Here is a 25273-nt window from a genome sequence, read left to right as displayed (position 1 = left end):
GGCAGATTTGCGGGAGGCTTGAATTAGAATGCTAGTGGAAATTGCCTCTTGAAAAGCACTCGCTTACGTCGCAGTTCCATCGTGGAGTATTTGGTGGGATATATTTCGTTTGCTCGGCTGAACTCAAACCAATAGAGATTCGCGCTGACGACTTTCCGTACTCTACAAGCTATATATACTATTTAATTAACATAGCTTGCAATGTATCGTTTATTGAAGGAGGTTTTTTCTTTGTTGGGCCAGTCAGCTTACGAAACAGGAATGAAACCGTTGATTGAAACTGTGTGGGATGTGCCCCCTTCTCGACTGGGTACGGTTGTCCTAGGTAGAATAGGAATATCTTTTAATATGAGAGCACATTTTGCATGTTTGTGATTGTTCTGTGACTGGAGCTTTGTTGCATCTCTGTATGAACGTAAGTATTGGTGACCTGTGACAACGGTTGGCTCAGAAAAACAACGAATATGTTCCTACGAATAGTTTCCCGATATTATTGGATATAAATTTTCTGATCATTTGAAATTAGGCCGGATTGAATCGAAGACATATATTTGTTGAATATTTAGCTAGGTCAGTACGAATACACACATAACGTCCTATTGCTCTACGAGAGATAACGCACAGCATAAGTGCTTAGAGAAACTAATGCTTAAAAAATAAATAGGAAGTGAAGTATTAATAATAAACAATCATTAAAAGGCCAATTACCAATGATATCTGTCTACTGTCGCAAAAATTTAGTACCGCAGCAAAGACGAGTGTAACGATAGTGGAACTTCATATATTACAGTTAAAATGCTTGCCGAGCAAAAACGTCAGACCGTTCGTGTCACGTAACCGATCTCGATAGCGATACTAAATATTTCAAAATGAAAATTTGCTTTTTTTAATTTATAAAGTTAAAATACTTTGCACAATGTAGTGTACTCGTATTAAACTTAAATGTCTGCTTTTTACTGTTCATAGAGTCTTATAGGTGTTCAGCAGTCAAGCAACTAGGTTTCGAAATAAAGCTGCACGAATAACGTGGAAGGGAATGGAGGTGAATTAGAACACCTTAGAAAACTGTTACAGAATCGTGTTCTTAACTCCTGCGTATGAAATTTTCGTTTATGCACGAAGAGTTCAGCTGTTATAAGTGACAGCTGAACAAACAATTGAAATTACTTAGTTGAAGTCAAATGTTTCTTGATATGATCACATCTACTAAGGCAGACAATGTCCTTTTTTTTTTTTCGCACAAGTGGCACCGTTCAGCGAAGGGTTTAGTCAAAAGGATCTGTAATGTTCTAATATTGTTCTGGGCACTTAAAATAGAAAAGCTATTCAACACTCAGGTAGTTTTCGTTCTCCGAGCACAAATACCGCTGCTTTTCCCATGAATAAAATGTCTAGTTAAGTTTTTGTTAAAGGTCGAAGGAGATCTACTCTGTGCTATTATATTTCGAATCGCATCAGATGATATTGTAGAGGAACTGCGAATGGGCACACTTTTATGTGCCCATCCGACGTTATTGTCCACTGCTTAACTTAGCAGCTTGCTCTGACGGAAAGACGCCGTCCGAGCTTCATATACAATACAAGAACATGTAACTCGTTCAGGCTTGTAGCATCACGTGTTCTTCGATTGCACCATGAGTCGTTCGTCTTAACCTGACGGCGTTACAGTTTTAGGATCTCGTACATAAGCACCAATATTCCATTCATGTTCGTTGGCGTTTACCATGATTTTCTAGGAGGGGATGATGTGCAGCAGTTATGCGAGGCCGGGGAAGAGGAGTTCCTTGAGATAATGGCGCTTGTCGGCATGGCCTCCAAGCCCCTTCACGTTAGGAGGTTGCAGAAGGCTCTGCAGGAATGGGTTCAGAATCCAGGTGAGTGCCACAACCTCGAACAGTGCGGACGACTTTAGGTAATTAATGGTCAGAGATAAATGATTGCTGCCGTGCTAATACAGGTAGTAAATTGCATATTACAATTAAATTATTTAATTGGTTTTAGTGATTGGTTATTCTGCCATGGACAAATGTATCGCACCGTTTTCGATGTGCTTTGCGATGGCTGTGCAGGAAGCTTTGTTCAAAGCTTCAAATGAACAGAACTTAAACGTTCCCCCATGAGTAGTAATAAGGGTGTATATTTCTAGCATTGCACTGAACAGTATTAATGTGATATTACCTATCGCATATTTGCAGGTAAGTACTATTTGTTTGAACGTGTCCAAATAGATTTTTATTAAGTCCCCCGTATGTGAACATCAAAAGAGCTAAGATCTTTACTGACATATCTCTGTTACCGTAAAGAATCTTCCGCCAGGGTTTCGTCCTGTTCAAACACAATAATAACCGCAACGGTAGAACATTTTATACGAACTTGTTTATCTCGCGTGTTCAACCATTGTAGGGTTGTAGCAGTGTTGAAACCATACAATAAGTCACCGCCTCAAGTAGATCCTGTCGTGATAGTACACTAAAAATAGGCTGTAGTTTCTCCCAAGTCAGCCTACGTGTACAATCAAAGACCACTTAATCATTGCTTATTTCACACGTTACTGCGTGTCTGCAAAGAAGTCTCAGTACTCCAAATCGCGCGCGTTATTCGCAGTTGCTGCTTTTTTTGGAAGCCACCGCAGTGACGGGCCGACCAGCCAGCCGGTCGCGCTTCCAAGAGGTCTACGTTAGGTGTATTTCGAGACTTTAAATTTAATAACTCCGGTGGTGGGAGAACTCAGCTCGAGATGTCTTTCTCTATTTACTGCCTAATGCGCCAACGCGTATTTTTTAAATCTCCAAAATATTTGCGTGTATGAACGCGTTTATAAGTAAGCGGACATCCTAGATACAGTGCTGAGGCGTCTGTTCAAAGAGAATCAGTAGCAACTGATGGTTTAGGCGACAATCAAACGTATCCGTTCCTGCTGTTAACGATGCCAGTATTGGCTCTGATATGAAGGACGGCAGATTGTGCAGGTTTCATAAAACGTACGGATACAACCCGCTTCTATACACTCGGGGCAATTTGTGAAATAATGTGTGGCTATAGATGTTAAATACATATGCTAAGCCTTGTGGTGACGTAGATTTGCAATAACCGTAGAGAAATCAGTGTCATTGAATGGTGACTGAACGGTTGAATAACCTCCTGCCGGTTGTAGCTCCACAACGTAGATCACAGCGCGAGATTCGTACTTAATTTACAAACATTGTTTTATTTTGATTCCCTGAGTACTATTAAAAGACGTATGCTATATTATCAATAGATAATATGAAAAAGTCATGTAGACCGCTTACTGGGATACCTGCAACGCCTACTCCTTTGCTAAAGTGTTCACAACCATTATGACAACCATATCTTACCATTGGGTCATCCTTGGCTACCTCTGTTCTCCTTGCTGTCGAATCGAACACCGTACATCGGCGAAAGAAGGCGGAGCCTGGGGTTGAGTCGAGCTTCTGCCGGCTTTTTTGTCCCGCCCAAAGAGGTTGTCAGCCGATCTCGTTGGTATTTTTTGCTCGTATGGCATGCGCCATACAACAGTGCCTCCGTCACCATTTCTGCCGCTAGCGCTAGTGCTGTTGGAGCAATAGCAGCAAGACTCTAACCGATGCTCCCAGCTCCCTCCGTTTAGGCGCTCTCGTGCTCCTAGCTGGTCCCTCTGTTCTTCTCTCTCGCTGGTTGCACACGTTCCTGTGCATCGTTTCTATATGAACTGAGGTTTCTGCCAGAGCGAAGCGAAGCGACTCGCCTGAAGTTGTCCTTGCGACATCAGAAGGAGCCAGGGTGAGAAAATGAGGGACCCGCTTATACTGGTGTCCCTGTGCCGCCCCGTAAGTTCATCCGCCAGTTCGTAGCGCAAAATAAAATAATACACGAGCGCCACACGAGCTGGCGTAACAAGGACTCGCTGTGGATGGCCTTCGAAAGGGTAAAGCAGTCTCTAGCGGTTGCAAGGGCAGAGGCTAAAAGCCCGGTGATGTCGACGTAGAGTTTGCTCGTTTGTGTTGGATGCAGGCGAAACGCCACTGCCCAACTGGCCGCTCGCAGCACGAGCCAAATCTACTCAAATCTGCTCTCTGCTTTGTTGTCTCTGCCCGTGCTGCTAACCTAGTCGCTCTACCATGGCCTCGATTCTGTCGCTGTTATTTCGCTACTGCTGCTGCTGCTGCTCCTGCTCACGCAGTCGCCGCTCCCGTTGGTCCTTAGTAAACTAGGAGAGAATTCGAGACAGCTGAGGCAGGGAAGCCCGAGGTCCCTGAGCGACGCGGGAATTTGGGGGACCATTAGGGACCGATAGGGTGGGCGCTCTCCTCTGAGCTTCTGCTGCTACTGCTTTCACTACTGATGTGGGGCGGCCGTAGCCATGACTGCGTCTCGCCGGCAGCAAACGTTGATGGTAGTGGCAGTGGAGCCGGCGCTCGTGTGGAAGGTGGTTTTTGGGAAGCGAGAGGGTGGACTGCGGTCCGCCGGCACGAACGACATACAAAGCGCTTTTTGTGTTGAGCCCTTAGCCCGGGGCAAGCGGACAGTGAGGAATAGAAAGCAAGTATGCTAGACCGGCTCGCCGGACCAACAGCGGATTCTGATTTGTGAGTTGCGTCGAAGTAGCTCTCGTAGAGGCCAGCAGCAGCAGAGGCACCAGTGTAGGGTGGAGTCTATCTGCTTATGAGGGAGAAAACTCATGACTCGTGGATCGCAAAACGCATGCGGGGGTGAAGGGGTCGCTAGGGTACGGAGACACAGAAACCCTCACAAACATACACATAGATAGTTGTAGGTACATAGGGAGATTGCAGACAACATCATGATGACGTTATGGATAGACTAGAAGAATAACTAGGGTAATATGTACCGTATAGAGCTCAACTAGCGAGCCCTGTTGTGTGGGGAGGTGATCTCAGGACCCTATCACAGGACCATGGGGCAAAGAACGCAGATAAATGAAGCAGCATAAAGTTGGAAATAGGCGACATATGACAGAAGTGTGAGAGACAAAGTGGAGTAATTAGAAAATGCCGTGCGACAAACGCAACGAATGTTGTGCGTCCACCGCAACAATAATAACACTGAACGTCACATTTACGATTGTTTTTCTCTTAGTTAAGTGCGCCTATGAATACCGCTGAAATAGAAAGCGAAATTTACAAAAAAAAAAAAAAAAATAACTATGATATTACGGTAAAAGTCAACAACCTTCCTCCTAAGTCTGAGCTCACCATTGAACTAATTTAGCCAAAAACAGATTGTCAGTTCAAGTTACTAGTGGCTTTGCTTTTTCATCTTTTTTTTTTTGTTTTTTTGTATTTTATATAATAGATATATAGATCTAGATCGGAGCGATAAAAAACCGAACAAAAGGCGTCTTTATTTTGAAATTGAATGTATCCATTAAGAACCCCGGTTCGGTTCTAGTGCCGTTTCAATCATCTGCGAACTCTGTGTTCTTGAATCCTCCTACTGATGCGTATAGGCTGGCTGTATTGTGTAGATTTGGATACACTTTACGCATCCCTGGCCAAAACATTCACTAGACATTGTTCGGAGTTCCGCTAATCCATCTTCTTTCTCTACGGCAATTCGTTGCGATCAATTTGTAGCACCGATCGATCGACAACATCTGAGGCGGTTTACGAACTTCCTGTAGTGACCTCGAAACGTCGGCTATTTCGAACGATGACTGTTGTTGCATTATCCTTCGGCTCCATTTATAAATCATTCGCTTCAAGTAGAGCTAAACAGACCTGCTACCTATAGGCTCGATTTGCTCATCGCGCCAATATCATCGTCTTTAAGCGGATATCCTGTGTCTGTCATTTGTGCGTTTGTTTCTACGTGCCTATATGTACATGCGTACATCGTGAGGATGTTATCGACATCGGCCACGTGATCATCAGGATAATCGGCGCCATCAACACGAGAATCCGCAGCGGTTGTCCTGCTGACTCGGTTCCCAACAAACAAACGACGGCACCTTCTTGCTGAGTGAGCCACGGCGATCCCATCCATAGATACCGTACTTTTTCTGCCACTTCGAATGGCGAGCTGTTGTTTCCTTGCCGGCCAGCCGTTTGCTCGTGAAGTGTGAAGAAACCTGCGTCACCGCGGTTTTCGACGGCTTCCATTAGGAACATCGCTGTGAACATCAGTGGCCATAGCGTTGTCTCTTTCTTCTTCTATCTTCGACGTTCACTAATTGAGCGCATCTGTTGCGGCGCTGATCGCACAACGCTAGTCTATGGCGTTTCTGATACGTATCAACAGTAACCGCCAATGTACACACGGAGTCACACACAGAATTCAAGTGTTTAGCTCCATGGCAGGGCGCTATACAGTGTTGGTGGGCCGGACTGATAATCCCATTTAGTCCGATGCATTATATCTCTACTAATCATGTTAATGGGGCCTTGTCGCATGTTGCTCAGCCAATATCGATGATGAGGTTGCTTTTGATCTTGATTATGAGCTGTTACCACAATCAACAGCACCTAAAGTCCTGCAAGCCTCATAGACTAGTCCGTATTAGTAATAGGGATCTGCAGAGCATCAGATCGCGCGGCTGACGAACCGGCTGGTGTTCGCAAATCTCAAACTTCAGAAGAGCAACGCGAACATCTAAAGTACCATCGACTGTTCATCGGCATCGCGCGTTTAAGCTTGGCCCGACGAACTGTCTATGATACTCGCCTAATTAGATTACTTATTGAATCCGTGCAGCGTATCTCTGATCACTGTTCAGGATGCCTGATCATCGACAGTAATCGAAAGCATGACACGCCTAATGAGAGAAAGTTCAAGTGTCTGACATTTGAGCAACTAGTTAGTTGGCAAAAAATTCAAGAAACTGCGGCCTACATCCATCTTGAGAGCACTTCGCTCGATTATGTGTAACTTACATAAACGGGCTCAAAACTGATACTAGAAAATGCCGAGATAGTGTCATAGCAATACCACTAGTTGGTCGTACTGACGTTTAAGCGAATCGTTAGACACGGCAAGAAATTTGCGCTCGTTACATGTCTATTTAGCACAGCCACGGTAGAGCTATAACGTACGAAGTCCCGCAAAGATGCCATTAGTCCTCTTAATGTTGTTACCTTTCTTCAATGCCATTACTAGTCGGTAATGCCGATAATTCAACTTGCGTCTATTGTCGACTTCGATTCGTTGTCGTTCAGCCTTCACTCGTGAGTACAACTGAGCCCCCATTACAGCCCTAAATCTTTTACATACCCCAGCCAAACCTCCAGCCGCGAAGTCTTTCTCTGACAATCTCCAGCCACCTGCTTGCAGGCACGCCAACGTTGCGCATCTGTTATTTAACCAAGTGCTGCTATGTTTTACCGTCGGGCCGACTGAGGAGCTTCTGGTCTGCTAGAGCTGTTAACCACTCGTTGTCGCAACTTGCGGTTTCGACAACTGTATTGTGGTACCGAATGCGCTTGAAAATAGAAAGAAATTAGCGGATCCCTTATCTAAACGTACTTAGCCTGTCTGATGAAAGAAGTCCAATCTCGAATGCTTGTTGCGTTCCTTGAGCAATGCCAGTTCACCGCACTATCCTTTAAACGAGTAGCTCCGAGGGTCAACTCTACGTGGGGTCAGCTGCAGACGTCGGGGGTAGCAAATAGCCTAATGGTAAGTATATATATATATATATATATATATATATATATATATATACCTATTTTTGCCTAATCCTAAACAATGGGGTCAGAAGAAAGCGAGTAAATTGGTATGGCAGTAGTTGTAGGAGTGTCCAATGGTGTTATGCGCACATATTCCGCGGCTCCGCCCATGATTAGGTCTGTCCCGTTAGGTCTTTTCGTATCCACGTAACCACGCAGAAGCAATCTCTTTTCGTGCTGAGCCTGATCTGGCTTGACCTGGCTACAAATTTCGCTTCTTCGTAGATGATCTGATTTTATTCCTTAGCACAGGACTGTTATGAGTTCGGAGTGAAGGTGGTTAGAGAGAAGAGTTGTGTTCAGGGGTTAACGGAGGGGTGACCAGTCCCTGGAATCCGCTACCGCCTGGTTGAGCTCGTTAATTTGGCAAGAAGATAAAATATTCACCCCATTGTTGGGCCACATATGTACGTTCACCAAAAGACGAAGGGCCCGGACACACAACGCCTGGCCGGTCAAATATCGCTTTTGTTGTTACTTGTTTGGGAAGGATGATCCCTTCTTGCCGAAAGGCCGCGGTCAATTGCGGTAAAATATGGATAATCGGCAATGGCTAATAAGCTCGAGGATAGTTTAAGTGAACGGTTTATTTTTGGATAATCGTTGAGAAAATCTCGTCTATAACCAGTGAGCTTTTGTTGTGAAAGGATCTTGATTCGATTGAGGATGGCTCGCGCAATCGAAATTATTTAAAAGATACCGAAGGAATTTAATAAGGAAACTAAGGAGTCTGAAAATTCAAAGAGTTGCAACGCTCATAGTTCAATTTCACACTCCGCCAAACTATCAATGCATCTACTTAACGTTCCATCAAGCACAATAGGCATAAATAAGGACTAGCACTAATGAGTACATGGCACCTTTGCGTCGTCTAGCGGCAGTAGCAAGAAATCAACTGAAAAACGTTTACACATAGTCAGGCCACCAAAAATAGACCGAACAAAATATAAAATCAATATTTCGAGTCTTACGTTCACTACTGACTTAGTCGCACTAGGTCAGAAAAAACAAAGCATGTCTTCATCCGGTTTTGAACCTAACCACCTAGAGTTTTTCTAAATTTAGTAGGTAGAATACGTTATGACTCTACTGTCACAAAGCTGGACTAACCTACCGAATCCGCTTTTTTTTGCGCCTTGATCGTCTCATTTCAGCCATGTTTCAGAGTCCGCTAGTATCCGGCGGGTCGGGAGGCCCCCCGACTGCAGCAACAGGGGGCGCAGCATGTCCCTCTTCAGGTGGCGGCTTACCCCGGGGCCAGCTAACACAGCCTGGCCCCGGCAACCTCAGACCGCCTTCCCACGGCAGCAACAGCAGCAGCAGTAACAGCAATAATAACAGCAACAGTCATAACAACAACAGTAATAATAACAACAGTAATAATAATAGTAACAATAACAATAACGGCACTTCGAGTTTGCTGCCGCCGGGCACTTCGTCGACATCAACAAGGGATGGTCAATTGCCCGGACAGAAAAGGCCAGCCTCATCGGTCCTAGATACTTCGACCACCCCTGGCTTGATCGGCACCGGCGCCACAGTGAATACACCTCAACAGCAACCACAGCAACAACAACAACCTCACGGGCTATCATTCAGTCTCCAGCAGGTGAGTTATCTGAGCGAATCAGTCACAGAAGAGATAAGTGTGACAGAAATTGCGTGGCCACGAGGCAGAGTGCGTACTTCACGACTTTCGCAACAGCGAAATCCAAAAAAGCTCCCGAGTGGGAAGTTTTGGGGCACTTTTAGCCGAAGGTCAGGTTAGAAAGATATCTTTTCAGGTGTGACAAAGATATAGAGAACGATTGCTGAGACTCTTATTATAGTCTACTGGTTCTAATTATATCTCGACACGTATACATAGCCTGCAAGTAGTATACGTTCAACTTCCGGCTTCAAAGCCAGACAAAATGGGAGCTTGTAAGTACGATTTATAGAGCAAATTCTGGATATCTCGAGTTTTAACCGTCTTTAACTATGAAAGAGAGTGAACATTTAAAAAAATAGTACTCTGATATTAGACGAATATAGTTCTTCTTTCTTTTGTTCCTCATCGCTAAAGAATGATCACTAAACCATTCAGTACGATAGGGTATATTACGGGTCGATTTCGTTCAGGATCGCACCGTAGCAAATATCGTTCCGCTAATAGCACATAACAGGATAGATGGTTTATATGGGGTCAATTTATCAGAGGCTGTCTTTTGCACAGCCACATGTGACTCCCTGTTAGCGCTGTTCCTGGTCCTAGAGCGGACGACGCAGGCCGTTTTCGGTCGCCATCTGCTCTTCTTTTGCTGGGGAACTTTGCTTAGTTAATACGTCTCAGTAAAACCGAGCCTGGTTCCAACCACCGCCGCTGAGCCAGCAGTACTGTGCGATTCCCTACTTTCCGCTGCTATAAGAACGCTCCTAGATACAATCGCCTCGGTATCTGACTGATTGGTCTCGTGCTGGACAACCGTTCTGGATGACGGCGACGCCGTCGCCGAAACACCGTGCTTCGCGGTATGTGTTTCTTTATTCGCTTCAGCGGTTGAGGAGCAACGGCAATCCAAGAAGAGTTAATTAGGAGAGGAAGTTTCGTAAAGCGCCTGCGGCCAACTGAGCCTTCGGCTCCTGCCACAGGCCAAACTAAGCTGATGGTCAGTCAGATGTTTGGCGCGATGTCCCATCGCAGGCAAGAAAGAAAAGCTGGAGAAGCTGAACATGATCAGAAGTGCGACAGTTCCGGTAGTCGGGCTCAGGACTCCACCGGTACTCTGTCCCAGCCACCACGATGGAAAAGAAACCAAGCCGAGATGCACGGATACCTAACGAACATAACGACGATACCCGGCCGTTCACCTGCCAACCAAGCAACAATTGAGGGAAGGTGACGCAGCAGATTAAGGAGTAATGAAGCAACAGCTTTGGCAGGACCAGGCAGTTGGGCTTGTGTCCTGCTCTTCAACTGGCAGAGAATCGAATATATTGGTATTAGGGCACCTATCGCGTCAGAGACATCTTCGTGGCTTGCGGTTTTACCCAAACCAGAAAAGCTCTCGTAACTCCACGGCTGGCCCTTATTGTAAACGACACTTCTGTCCAGCACATCGCTTGAACGGGCAAGAATCGCAGAATTGCCACCGGGTTATACCGTCCGCTTTTTATTAATTAATATTATTGTACAATTATAAATTGATGCTAAATATTGAATCGTTATTTAGCGAGAGTTAATAACATAAAGCACGCAAAACTGTCACTGAGCATCTAACCCATAGTCCATTCATATGAATTTCAATGTGGATGAATTGAGCTTACCACGATCAAGACATGTATATTCATCGAAGGAAGTGTGCAAATTTTAAATATCTAAGTTTCGACATTTCGAAACCCCACACGGTTTCGTACCTCAAAAGAAAAAGCTTCAATTTCTGTATGTTCTCATATCCAGTTAAATAGCTACACTAAACATATTAAACGTACATTACTTACAGACTGTTAACGCGCAAATAGTTTCCCAATCGAACGCGCCTTTCGTACCGTTTGCTTTTCTCACTGTTCGCCTAATAATCGCTTTGTCATGGCTGTGATGATTGGCCGATCCCCTAGAATCGCAGATCGCGATTGCATTGAGTAGTACGCCAGTCGAACTTTTCAGGGTCCTAGGTCAGCACAACTATCAAGTGCCGACCCCTATTCCGCACTCAATCCAGTGCCGTAAGTGGCAAACTTGTTCGTTGATCGACTCACTTTCAACAGAAGCTGCTGCGTATCTAACATAGCTCATATTTTTGTGTGCTCTTTCTACAAAACTAGTAGACTGTCTGAATACCCCATAGCGCACGCTCTCCAATCCTTCTTCGCTCTGTGGCACTGACTTTCGGCGTAACCTGGTCCTCAATCGAGACGCGCACACGGGTGCACACACGCACACTTCTATTGCGTCGATCAAAATTCACTATAAGCCAAACACTACTATAAGCCAAAATAGTGGAAATGGTCAGAGGGTATCTCTTGTGATTACAGGAGTAGACGCAGCACCAAGGGCAAAGCGCATATGGAGACAAAGCACACACTAGCTGGCCTTGTATCTCGTTGATTTCTATAGGACCTCACCGCGACCAGTCTCGACCCCGGTGTACCTGTTCTGGCTTATAGGTGTCTACCGCGCGATTGAGATGAAGAAAAAGAGGCTGGGTAGCAGGTAGCAGTTAGAAAAATGAGGTTATGTTATGTAGGATTCGATGTGTGCTAGCTGCAGGAGATATATCATACCGGTAGGGACTGGTTGTCTCTGTGCTGTCGCCTTTGTGTATGCCTAGGGACGCGGTGCAAGATGCGATCATCCTTTAGCGAAAGAAATAGCTTGCAGGCCCCTGCGAACAGGACAACAAAGACAGACAGGAAGGCTAGAACAGGGCAGCCCCGTCTGAGGAGACATTCCTGTTGGTGGGGCTGATTGGAGGCATAGCGAAACAACACCATCGATCATGAAACACGCTACTACCACTATCAGTTAGCTGACTACTCAACTTGCTAGTACGAATCAATACGATGTGAAAATCCTGCGCGACTGACTAGGATCCGAACGTCCACTATCAATCCGAGGCGATTGTGTTCGACCATTTCGAAGCTGAGAAACTAACAATTGCGTTGACCGAGCTGCCATACCGCCGTTGCGGACTCGATAAGAGCGCCGTCAATTTTGAACGATTCGCAGGGGCCGTTTCAGCATGCTTCAAATGTCGAGGTCAGGCTGGCTTATTTTCAGTCGGTCCGAAGTAACGTCCCCAACTGATATGTAAAATTGAGTTGAGTCAGTGGAGCATTCGAAATTCGGCTGCTATATACCACTAGCTCTTCCGGATACAAAAAGAACGAGCAAAGACTTTGAAGCAAATGCAGAAAGGTGGGATGCGTTTGTAACCTTCCACATCTGCCAGAAATGGGTTAAAAGCGAGACGAGACGTATGGATCGAGCGGAGCTAACATACTGAAAAAATACGACTTCCTCTTGTAAGTGGTCACCCATCCCAGCCGATGTGAATGTTTCTTGGATCTACAGTGTGTTGATTATACGGGATGAAGTAATTCTTGCCCATTAACTGCCTCTTTAGGATAGCGTAGAACGAATGCTTCTTTACATCGTATCGAAAAATATGTGAGCAGCTTTGGGGCTAGTTTTAATGTTGAGAATCAGATATGGGACGGAAGACGACCGGTTCCTTCATAAGATAATAGGTTAACCGAAACACTAAATGGGTTAGTTGATTATCCGTCACACTATGGTACATATATGTACATGTATAATATGCACATTATTTGCTAAGTTATAATCGTCATAGGGACTTTCTGAAAGGTGCAGGATCATATCACGACTTCTTCTATGTGTTCTGCTATGGGAATAAATGTAAATAATGATACCGCGTCACCCTCGGAGCTTATTCGAAACACGGAGGGAGTCTTCCCCCAGGACTAATCCCAATTATGACGCATAATATTGTCGTGCATGCAGCTCGATCGCCAGGCCCCCACCATCATGCATGTGGACATCAATGTAGGTGTTTCGCTGCCAGCAAATCGCGTCATAGGCATAAAACAGCATGTGCCACCTGTGTATGATGTGGGCTGTCATGTTGTCACGCGACGCGGCAAAATTCGAAAAGGGGTTTAAGATAGTTCTTCACAGTGATCGTTCACACAATGCGATACGTTTTATATTCTCACGAAATGCGAGCAAAAGATACAACATAAAGTGGGATGGTACAAGGGGACGCGAAATCATATGGTGACTGTGACTGCCAAATCAGCCCTATTCACAACCGTAACCTGGCTCGATTGATAACAGCCCGTTGTCCGTTCGCCAAATGGCCGGCCAACTGTGCTCTGAGTCTTGGTTCTCTAGCCGATTTCGTTCATAGTTGACATTGCAAAATTGTAGCATTTTTGAGCGATTTTTTTAACCGGCCGCCAGTGACACGAACCAACTTGTACCTCATCTTTGCAATGGTCCACAATGCTCTCACGGCGACAGAGAGATAAAATCACGCTCTGGAGCCGACCGCTTAATAATGCGATTATTTGTTTGCGTATAATGAAGTGGGCAACTTATTGTTAACTATGCGATATTAAAAATTTGTGACAGACTCAGTGTGACAGCCTGATAATGCACAATAGGATAGCCATGGTATCGGTGCGCCGCGTGCCGCGACTGCAGACGAAGCATCACGGAATGAAGTCACCCGACGGAGACTCAGTGCACGTTGGTAATCACTCAAAGTGACCTCCAGAGGTACTCATGTTCATATACCTCCCGTAAGCCCTTTCCCGTGCGCGCGCTATCGTTTGACTTCACCAGATAGTTCTCGCTGTTTTATGCTTGAACGCAAAAACGTGTGACGTTAGTATAACAGTCTTATTTGTAATAATTTCGTTTATAGTGGTATCTGCTAGTGGTATCAATACTGATACGCTAAAATTTGTTTTTTGTTGAATGGACGAATTCAATCTTATTTCATTACTAAAGGAACATTTCCTGTCACTATCTTTACGTGAGCGATCGATTCGACTTAACATACGAGTAAATATTTGTATGAACAAACTTGTAGACCTTTTTGTGCGTAAAAGTTTTGTACAACGTTCAAATTCAGAAAAAAAAATGGGCTGTTTTTATACCATTTTAATGACGAAGACAGAGTGAATCGTTAAATACGTCTTTCTAACTATGAAACTTAAACCAGGCAGTGGGTGTGCTTGCAAACAAATACGGCCAGCGGTCCTGTTTGCAAGGCCTGCGTGCATCTCTTTCATAAACCAGCTAACAAAGCGTTGTACGAAGAGTAGAAGATGAGGATACCAGGACAACACTTCAATGCTATTGCTTGGCCGTACTAAACGTTTAGCAAAAAGACTGAAACTTGGCCAGAACTTTGCCCTTTGTAGTCCGACCCGAATATTTGGGCCCGGGTTTACGCCAGAATACACTACGATAGTCTTGCAAGCGATGGGCCGCTATGGACATGCCAGAATTCACGATCGGCACGAGGCCACCTCCAAGTTAGGCCGATCCAAGCTCCCGACAGCCCCCAGGTTTCGCCCGTCTCCTCCGTTCTTCCTCGGACTTATCCGACCGACCACGGCTTGTCACGTCATGCAACTTTTCGCCCCCTATCCCCTGCAATCACCAAAAAAAAAGCTCAATTATGCACCATCAACCAAACGTCAGTAACTATATTGTTGTAAGAGGGCGGGCTTAGTTTGACCAAATGTAGGTTAGCTATCTGGCCAACAAGCTGCCTAAGCAGGATCCGTCGCGTCTCAGCACACATTTCAGGGTGTGTCCACAATCCGGACAGTTCGCAGGCCGGGATTCAGTCCCATCGCGGTGGTAGCCCGCGGTGGTTGCTAAGCGCATTGGTGTGATGGTCCTACCTTTCGTTAGTCGCTGGAGCACGTGATTTACGGCATAGATCCGCTGGGAGACCTTGTTTTTGTGCAGTTTATTATTGCTTTTGCCGCTACTGGCTTACGGTCTAACTAACTTCTATATCTATTTGACGTACTCGTATTTAGGTGGGCACTGTTTAGTAGTTTTCGGCGCTGTGCTGACAGTTCAGTACGTTTCTGATAACCAAAATCGACGGCTTTGCAAGCAACTACCAGTGTGGGGTCACAGAATTGTAGTCATTGCGAATCAGTATAGCATAGCTGCTAGTCCCATCGCCGTGCCGGACGTCGATGTTAAGGCTGGCCGAAACTGCGTAAAGGTGACTTTCTGTTGTCTATTTTATAGTCTAAAACATAGTACCGACGCCGGATAGTTTTGTACGCCAACGCATCGATCGTACGTGACGTGCTGAGCGCTTCACTTGGCGAAACTTTTATTTCGCGACTTGCTAAATACGACGATAGCATTTCGTTCATTTAAAAAAAAAACAAACTTCATTTCCTTTATAAAAGCGCCGCACTCATTTAGACAATGTGAATGCTCGTAAACGTCCAGGTACCAGCCGTCAACGACACTCCTTTTCTCAACTACAAGCGCTCATCTTAGCCTTTTCATCTTGTTGACTCTTTGAGCAACGATAAATTAGAGGTTGTCGGTAACTTAACGGGAAGTTTCATTGAGTGATTGTAAAATGCTCCTTTGCGGCCCGTTTGACCTTGATGTGAACTCTGCTCTATTCGGTGTAGTACAAAAGATCGCGGTCGGTAATCATCTGGTGCCTGTACTAGCAATCAGCACAAGGGCACCGTTCATCTTGTGCTCAAGATAATAAAAGCAATTATCGTATTACTATAATAATCAGCCACCGAAAACATTGATATCGATCAAAGTCGACTGCCACTAAGCAACGGACATAGTCATCCAAATATGTTTACCTACACCATCAATCAGTTGATTAGCTCCGCTATCGCTGATCGTTCCGATAGCAAACTGTCTCCGTCAAACGCCCGTACTACGCCGAGTTGGTTTTTCCATGATCTAAGTTCAAACAGCTGTTACAAACAGCGGGAAGATGATCGAGTCGCTTACGGCTTTAATGTTTCTCTTTGTAAAACGAGCGTAAAGATTCACCACTGCGTCGGATTCAACTAGCCAATGGAAATTAGCGTGCGCTAATTTTAGACCCAATTGCATCGGGCTCAGGGAAACTTCATGGCACGCAACTTCCTTTTCGAAGAGTTAAATTGACAAATAATAAAGTTGGCAAGTCTGGCCAGTGAAAACAGCTGCAAGGAAAACTATTTTATTTAATATATCGTTCCTTTATTTAATCATATTTGTCATGTAATGTCTGTTTTTAATAGGATGTGCGGTTCTTGGCCTTTTTTTTTAGCCCTTTAGGCCACCATTCCAGTACATATATGTATACATATTATAATCATATGATTACTTGAGCTGGTTTTACTGAAACAGCACCACTGTTACCGTGATACAGGTTTTATTCCATAAGAATACCAGCTGGTCACGGGATGAAGATATACATGAGATGTTTCGCTGGAGATAACCGAAATTATACGTTGTATATATTCACCTCAGACGTCTATGACAGATTCATTCATAGCACTATGAACGGCCCAGACGGTTGCGCGCACAGATTCCATGGATCATTCTCCTTCTACGCTAGAACGTCACTCAAAACAGGCAAATTTTTTAGATTGTCATTCTGTACGGCCAAGATGCACCCGTCGCTCGCATCTTGTAAAAGTTTTAGAACATTGTTTTTTTTTTTTTATCTAAGAGAAAATGCTTGGCTTGCTCTAACTTGTGCAGTGTCTCCTAGTTCGGACGGATCCGGACAATATAAACTCACGGTTATAACATCTCGCATCTGTCACGTTCAACACCCTTCGACGCCGTTGCTTGTTTGGACCATTATCGTTGTTATTATTCTGGCTGGTCCAGAAACATCAACGGGTTTCACTGCCCGTATATTCAGTGTAGTTGGTATGATGCTTTGAAATAATAAGTGTGCATATCTGAGTGAACCACCAAAGAGCAGAAGAGAATTAGGGGTTGAGGGCTTATTTACATTGTAACTATACAGAGTAGGTACTTGCTTACAGTTTCAAGGCAAAATGTGTTGTTTTGTTCATCGGATGAGTTCCCCACATCGGCCGCCAGCGGTCTCTGCATCCGCCAACATTAAGCGAGGCCATCCAAGGTTAGATTGCGGAGTCTCTTGCTAGCACCAGATCAGACCTACAGAAGCCACCATCTGGCCAGTTTCGCCCTCATAAATGATTCCCGCTGGGTGGTACGAGCTCGTGAACGATGCAGCTAAATCACAGAAATAGTGACCAGTCACCGTGTGCAGATTCGCATTGATGTCTCGATGCTATCTTCTGCCTGTGCTAGCAATACAAGCACAATTAAATAAATAGAAAAATAATCAAAATAAAGAAGAATCTCACGGATATTACCATGACCTTGGACCAAACTACAGATCGTGTCCGGGATCGGAGCTGGTCAACCTTTACCTGTGCCCTGTCCGAGGTGGTTAGCAAACTTGGAAGAAATTTCCTAGGATTCGGTTGCCAACTACGACTACAGTTGCTAACGATGCCACTAATTATGAACAATTATTTTCCAGTGACATGCAGCTTCGGCTATAGTAATTTAATGATGAAGGTTAGAGTGGCAATAATAGATTCCTAACAGGTTACCATGATTTACGTGTCGTTCTAGTCCACTATCGATATGTCCAGAAAAGCGTGTTTGATACTAAACGTGTTCGCGCACGATTTTTCGAACTACTGCGTAGCCATGCATGCCAAATTAATATTTTAAGAGCGTTTATTAAACGGATAAACAAAGCGCTTATGAAGATTGCTCTGAACATACAATTACTACAAAAGAGAAACATCCTCCTAGTGGTGTTTCCTGTAAACGTGATAGCGCCTTCTGATCAAAAACATATAGCTAGAACACACGTAAGCGGAACAAATAAGAAAAATTCGAAGATCCATTTCTTAGTTTTTATACTAAAAAACGAAATGTAGAGCCTGTCTAGGCACATCGTCGAGTCAAAAGAAGTTGCCACCACTTCTCAAAACGGCCACTGGTCCTTCTCGCGAGACTAGTAAGCCTCTTTTCGTTTGCCTTATCTTCTGCTCAAAATGCCTTGAATACGTACTTTTTAAGCGTGTGCAGATATGAACACCGCCGCTACGGCTGTTACCTGGCTAGACGGAAGTAGATAAACCAGTGTGCTTATATATGTATACATATGAATGCCTCTATATACGGTCGAAGGACAAGTACCGCGTATATAACTTGCATCATAGTGATTCGTCATACCTCTTCAGCTCTGAAGTTCATTGTTAACAACAGACTTTCAGCTCGCACTCAGAGCTACCTATCTAGAGGTTTACGTTTTCTAATAGAACAGAGTCATTTGTGCAAACAAATTTTTCCTCTTCAGTAAGATAGAATTATCGCCTAAATCAGAATCATGCTAAAGGACTTGATTGCTACTACCCTGACGGGCTACACCGAATAAAAGCGAAGAGTTTATTGGTTAATAATTCGGCAAGTAAACGAAGTGGGTTTTATGCGAAACTTTCTTCAATCTGCGCGTAATGGAAACCCGTGCCGTTGATATTCATTTAAAAAAGTTAAATTGCCTTACTAAGATCCTGTGCAATTTTAATCACGAAGTTATCGGGTTTGTTATAGGCTTGTAGAATCGCCTATAGCTGTTGCTTGATGGAGAAGGTTCGCGCTAGGAAAGCCTCTGACCAAGACAAGGCTCTAGCTTTTCTTATCGCAGACGCCTTGATCGCGACTACTGATCGAATTCTCCAAATATTGCAACTGTGAAAAGCATATATATTGCAATTAAATGGAATTAGCTATGATTGTTATTGAAACAGTGAAACATACACAATCGATTCCTACGAACCGTTCCATCCGATCAATTTTGTGTTTATGTAAAAAACATTGACCATTTTCAAGCCAAAATTAAAGCAGATATTTTGTTGTAAGGTAATAGCACTAAGCTAGAGATGAGCCATTCTGATCGATAATCATTTGTAATTTTTTTGGGAACACCATGATCCCATCGTTGTCGGGTTTTGATGATTTCTAAGCGAACAACTATGACAAGTAATCATCCCTTTACTGAAACAAAATCAACCATTAAAGGAGTTTTGCAGGAACCGAACGTTATGGTAATATTCCCCGGGCTACCCAGCGCGTGTAAGAAAAAATTGCCAATTTTTTTGAAGTAACTAAAGGGGTTATGTGTGGTCTGGCATTGTCATCGTAGATGACGCCTTTCTGTTCATCAGTTTTGGTCGATTTTTTTTCAATGGCTCGTCGTGAGATGCTGGCCATTAGAGTTCAAATCGGCCAGAAAAAAAGAGAAGACCAGAAACTACCAATTCACCGAACACTTAGTATCACTTTCGTTGCTGTTAGCCGGGCCTTCATTACCAACTGTGTAGTAAATTTTTCCTTGTTTTCTTTCATTTTCACTCGATCCACTTTTTATCACTCGTAATCAACCGTTTCAATTGAATTTGCGATTTCAATGAAAATAGGGGCCAGTAAATTATGTCACGTTAATTCATAGACACTGAACCTTTTTTATACTCGGCTTTCTTTAGAGGCTTAAAACCGCTTGGAGGTGTATGTTAAATTCCTTAATGGAGTATCATAACTACTCACATGCAGGCCTTACGATTTCTGGAATCAGAAATTTCGTTCGTCTTTAGGACACTTATCCGAATGGAGACAGGTTTCTCTCATAGGCTACTGTTAAATCTCACGTTTCAACGACCTCATATTACCTAGAACATGCATCCTCAAGGTAATCTAGCTAGAAAAACGGTCAATACTTTCAAGGACTAGTTGCTACATGTCACGTTTTCTATCATATCCTGATGATATGTCTCGTTGATTTATCGTCGTTAATTCCACTTACTTTGAATTGATTCTTTTTTTCTTTTTTTTTTTTTTTTTTTTTTTTTTTATATATATATATAGATAGGTTCGTCAGAACTATCCCATCTCCAATGATTTCGACTGTGTGTTCTAATTGTGAATCGGTTTCATCTTGCCTGTTTTTTCTTCCCACTGCTACTCGGTTTTCTACACGCGCCTTTCATCGTGTTGGAACTTGATCGTTATATCGACGTCGTTATTCAGAACGGAGGTCGCCTTTCACCGTCATCGCCTTCATCGGGAGGGGGCCTGGGCAGCGGTTCGGTTTCGTCCGTATCGTCCGTAACGAGTTCTTCGTGTCTCCTCGACGAACAGCAGCTCACAAAGATTGGGGACGTTGCCGAACTGCTCGTCAGATCAATTCTACCAACGCTCTCACCCTTCGACCTCAAGAACATGAAAAAGAGATTGCCCAAAGAAATGGAGGTGAGTCACTCCAGAAGTTCCATTCTATCTTTGGCGGCCATTTTCGCACATATATGGATACATTACACAATAGGTCATTTCGAAAAGTTTACGGATTAGATCAAGAATTGGCGAATCAAGATAACGGTTGATATCATATGCATTCATATTTCAACCATACTGAATAAACGATATACGGCACATAAGGCAAACTCAGAGTAATCACTAGGACAATGTTGGCATAGCTTTTTTTGAAACAAATACTAAACTCGCCTGATGCTTAGGGCGGAGGCCGGATGTGATGCGCGTCCATATAGCATGATATACACACGGATCTTCGGATCGGCACATTTAGCAACCAGGTGGGGAGAAAAGAAGGAAGCGGTGTGTGTGTCAAGTGGCAAAACGGAACGCGGGCTTCATAACGTAGACTGTGTTATGATGGTGTCTTTTGTTCTTAACATAAGCTAAGAAACACGAGCAAAGAAGATCATTTTAACACCGATCGCCTCGATCTGACTAGCGAGCCATGAGCTGGCATTCCATCGTATCGCTTTTTTCTGCTGCTGCTTGTGCTCCTTGACGAGCACCACCGTGAGATGCACAGACGCAGCTCCGGGAGCAGCTGAAAGTGTCAAGTATCTTGCTAGTGAGCTCACTCCTTTAACGTCGTTGCGACGGAAAGGGCTTCCCAAGTGGTTTTCAAATGTTCCTATAAAGCAAGTCAAGTTGGGATCTCCGGCTTTTGAAGCCTCTCGATTACCCTCTCTTTCTCGTTTATTCTCCCTTATTTTGCGCTCGGTCCATAAAGTGCCTGCAAACGGCCTGAACGAACGGAAAGGTTCTTTGGACCTTTTAATCCGGTGTCCCCTTTTCCTCTTGGCGCTGCTGCTCTATCTGGAGAGATGCCCTTCGTCGCGCCGCCTGCTGTCTCTACACTGGCTGGCCGTTACCAAACGGTCAGCTGCTCGATTGCCAGGCTGTGAGAACTCAAAAAACTTTTTGCTTTTACCCTTTCGACCCCCACAATCTCCTCCGCTTTCGCTATCCTTTCGCTCAACACTCACACTCATCTCTTTGCATCTATATAAGTCGCCTGGGGTATTGGTGCGCAGGGAGAGACAAACGGAAGGGGGGAGGTGGTGATGGGACGCGGCAGTAACCAAGAGGCGGGCTCGTTGCAAATGTTGCAAGAGTGTCGCTCAGTATAGCAGCGACAGTTTCTCCCGAAGTGGGGTCATTCTCACACGCATTCGTCGACTAGCGGACGCGATTCTTAACGAAATTCGTCTTAAATGACCAGTGTCCTTTAATGGGCCAAGAGTTGCAAGGGTGAAGAACAGTCAAAGAAAGGATCAGCTTGTATTTGATAATGAAGACAGGGTGTGGGTAAGCTAGAATGCTGCGTGTTGATGATAGAAAGGGGTCATACAAGTGGTGTGCCGTCCTAGGCGTTCATGGCAAGCACGATTGAGCGTCTTAGATCAGCTTGACTCAGTTGCCTGGCACAGGCTCCATTTACTCCGTATCTCGCTTGTAGCCTTGTCATGAAGTGCCTAAATCATCGTTGTGCGCGTAAACGACGGGCTGTCCTGGCAGGTAGTAACTTGCCCCTCCCGGATTTGCGATACGCAAATAACTGATCGCATTGAAATGACTAAAATACGTAGGGTTTTTTTTTTATAACTAGATTACTATTTGTGGACAAAATTAATTCTAGTAGTAGGCTCCAATGGTTGGTTTATAGCAACTGAGTTTAGATATGCGTCGAACGATGCGTATGCTCTATGTAGCCTGCTATGTCTTCCTGTACGGTCGAAGTCAGTCAGCAAATTGTCTGCTTTCGACAGTTTTCCCAGTCAGTCACACAGTCAACCAAGCCATATTACGATTCTGCAATGACTCAGCTGAATGACGCCCCGTGTCTTCACATAATCTTTCGGGCGGTTGCTGTGTCTCATAGCTTTCTCCGCTTAGAAATGTGACAGTAACTGGCGAGAGAATTGGACTACGGCCACTGAGGCTAGGAAGATTTTGGGTAAGCGCTCGTTCGCTCCGCTTCTTGTTCAAGTAGCGCAACCAATCATGCCTTTCCAGCCACCGCCTGTCGCTGGCACCATCAACACCATTCATGTCGACCACCATTGTCGTCCAGCAAACAGCGTATTTCATATACATATAAACACACAAGACTAACATATTGAATGTCCTCCGATTACCGTCCTTCGAGTGGCTACGGTTTTCACCGCTGTTGCCATCGCTTGTGCTGCATACCCCCTTGCTTGCCTTCAATTGTAGCGCCCAGTAAACCTGCAGCCGGGCACGGGCGTAGTAATTGCATCTGGGCCGAGGTGTAGCAGCTGATGACCCGGCGGCCTAAGACCGAAGAGTCAAATATTGGTAGCACATGTTGCACCAACGCATCTCCAAGAACTGGAGCTCGTCAAAAGCTATACTGCACTTCGTCAATATTACTACTACTACTACTGCTGCTGCTGCTGCCGCCGCTGCCACTGCGACCGCCTCCGCATTCATCCGTCATCAATACGAGATATGAAGAAGTGAGTGAAAAAAAGGCTAAATTTTGCCCGCGTGTCCTTTATCTCTCCTCAGAGCAGAGCGTATCAAGCGCATAGAGGCTAACGATGGTCGTACAAGCAGCAGAGACCGCACCCATTGCCGATGCTACCCGGACATCAGCTGTTGGGCGATATTGGCGCCATTTTTTATTCTTCAATTCGGAAGTAGGGAGATGAGGATGATGACGAGTACTAAGCAGACGAAAAAGACGAATGACAGAAAAAAAAAACAGGCGCAAGCGATATCAAGCCACTGACTTCACATCAGGTTGATGGCGGTACTGCTTGCTATTAAGAACTCAAGTGGTGGAGTTAAACGAGTGCGGGCCTGTCTTAAACTTGATCTAGTTCGCCGCGAAACTAGCGTATATTGAGGGTAATCTGGGTAGGAAAGTGTAGCAAGAGCGAAACAACGAGCCATATCATAAGTTAGCAACTTTATATGGCTCAAAAGGGTGTGTCAGAAAAGGCATTCAATCAAATTCGGAAGAGTCCTATAATAACTGGCGGCAGACGACTAGGAATACGAACTTGGACGAGAAGTTGTTCGAATTAGTATTATTGTTATTAACGGCCGATGATCACGAGCTAAAGGCTCATTCTCAGCATTTCATTTGTCGATTTCGGTACCCTTAGAGCACTGATTCCTTCGATCGTACCTAGATCATACAATTCTACTAATCCACATCCAGCAGGGAGAGCATCGACACTGCAAGCAGGAAAATGTGTTAGCGGGATATCTTTGAGGTCAAACAGAAATACAACTTTATCACATACTGAAAATGTTGCACCGGTACATGTACAATCTACATCGATATTGCTATACAATATAATGTTCTGAATTGGTACATCTCATAAGCTTAGCTTATGAACGCATCGGTCTAATTGTTACAGCACTTTTATACCATATCTCCTCGGTACTGAGTCGCAGAACGGTCACCTCCCGGCTTTTTGCACCGAGGGCTTGACATTGATTGCGCGCAGCCTCATTTTTCATAGTTACATAGCCATGGTCAGGCTGAAAAAATGAAAATTGATTAAAAATGTGCAAGGACGGCCGAGATAGAGAATAGATACGAAAGTCGAGTCAACTAAAAGGCCTGTGCCGCCCTGCTGAGGATATCATGGTTGCGAGAAAAGGGCGACAGTGAAAGATTGTATTGCTAACTCGATCGTACATGAAGAGGAAACACGGCCTTATGGGCATGAAAAACGGGACCGGACCCACAGCTCGTTTACAGTTCTACCTGGTGCCTCAATATTCAGCCATACTCACGAATTCAATCTAACCTACTGTTATAGACAGACCAATGTTATAGTTGAGTGATACAGCTCAGCCACAAAATATATACCAGCGGTCACCGACGTGCAAATCTAAGCCTTACCTTCGGCCACCGTCTTGTACACAGCAAGCCCTATACCCTATGCCGTTCGAGATAACAAAATTGCCAGGGCATCATGCTTGCTTCCTGCAAGGGACACTCGGGTCGTGCAACAAGTCCACTCCAAGCTACAGCCTGCGATTCTTCAGTTTCGGCGAAAAAGGCAAAGCAACCTGGAGGCAATGGATACTGCTGCTGCTGCTTAAAATAAGCAAAAACCGTTAATCTGTTCTTAAAGTCGCCCTTCCTGCTAGCCTTACTCCAGCCTTACGGCTTCGTTGGTCATCGTCATCGGGATTGGCGTACTGCTTCTAATGAGGGTGATGTCGACGTTGATGGTGTATTAATTGGGTTCGCTGGGCCAGCCCCACCCGACCATCCGCCAGTTGTCGGTCGATACTTGCCCGTATCTCGGATGCCAAAAAAGAGTAGAAAATAAATAATTATCGATAAAAGAAAGCCACTTCTAGCCTCCCTTCATCTTTCAAAATTTGCTATGTTTATACATCTAATGAGCAGAATTACTTTTTGAACTTACGCAACAAACATACTGTGGATAGTGTGCATCGTATGGTAAGAAAAACTGTCTTCATATAGATCAAAATGTTTACATTTGGTAGCGGCAGAACTTATGCTGAACATTTGCGGAGACACTAAGCTTTGCTTTGCTTTGTTTAAGAGATGAGGAATGAACCGATTTAAAAGTTAACGATGACGAACCAATTTTTTTGTCTCTACGAAAAACCATAAAGTTCTAAACTTTAATAAGGCACATGTGCAGGTAAA

At 44.5% G+C, this 25273-nt stretch overlaps 1 protein-coding gene and 1 long non-coding RNA gene across 10 annotated transcripts in view; one reads left to right on the top strand and one right to left on the bottom strand.

Annotated features, from left to right (window-relative positions):
• Positions 1-25273, top strand: part of LOC111244978 (uncharacterized) — a 184835-nt gene that overhangs the window by 141984 nt on the left and 17578 nt on the right. For 7 of the 9 annotated variants that reach the window (XM_086979293.1, XM_086979294.1, XM_086979295.1 and 4 more), the window contains 3 exons: positions 1737-1874; positions 8837-9291; positions 20326-20547. In XM_086979293.1, coding sequence (XP_086835419.1) covers positions 1737-1874; positions 8837-9291; positions 20326-20547 — 815 coding nt within the window. The remainder of the gene's footprint in view (positions 1-1736; positions 1875-8836; positions 9292-20325; positions 20548-25273) is intronic. The other 2 variants (XM_086979296.1, XM_086979297.1) reach the window with 2 other exon arrangements.
• On the bottom strand, positions 16419-20330 carry LOC147757412 (uncharacterized). The gene is made up of 2 exons (XR_015320406.1): positions 17239-20330; positions 16419-16797 (listed from the first exon to the last, which is right to left on the bottom strand). It is a non-coding gene; the product is annotated as an uncharacterized LOC147757412 (long non-coding RNA).

Source organism: Varroa destructor, unplaced genomic scaffold, assembly GCF_002443255.2.
Source record: "Varroa destructor unplaced genomic scaffold, Vdes_3.0 BEIS01000002.1, whole genome shotgun sequence".
NCBI lineage: Eukaryota > Metazoa > Arthropoda > Arachnida > Mesostigmata > Varroidae > Varroa > Varroa destructor.
Note: the sequence above shows the minus strand (reverse complement) of the source record. Positions and strands in the feature narration are given on the sequence as shown.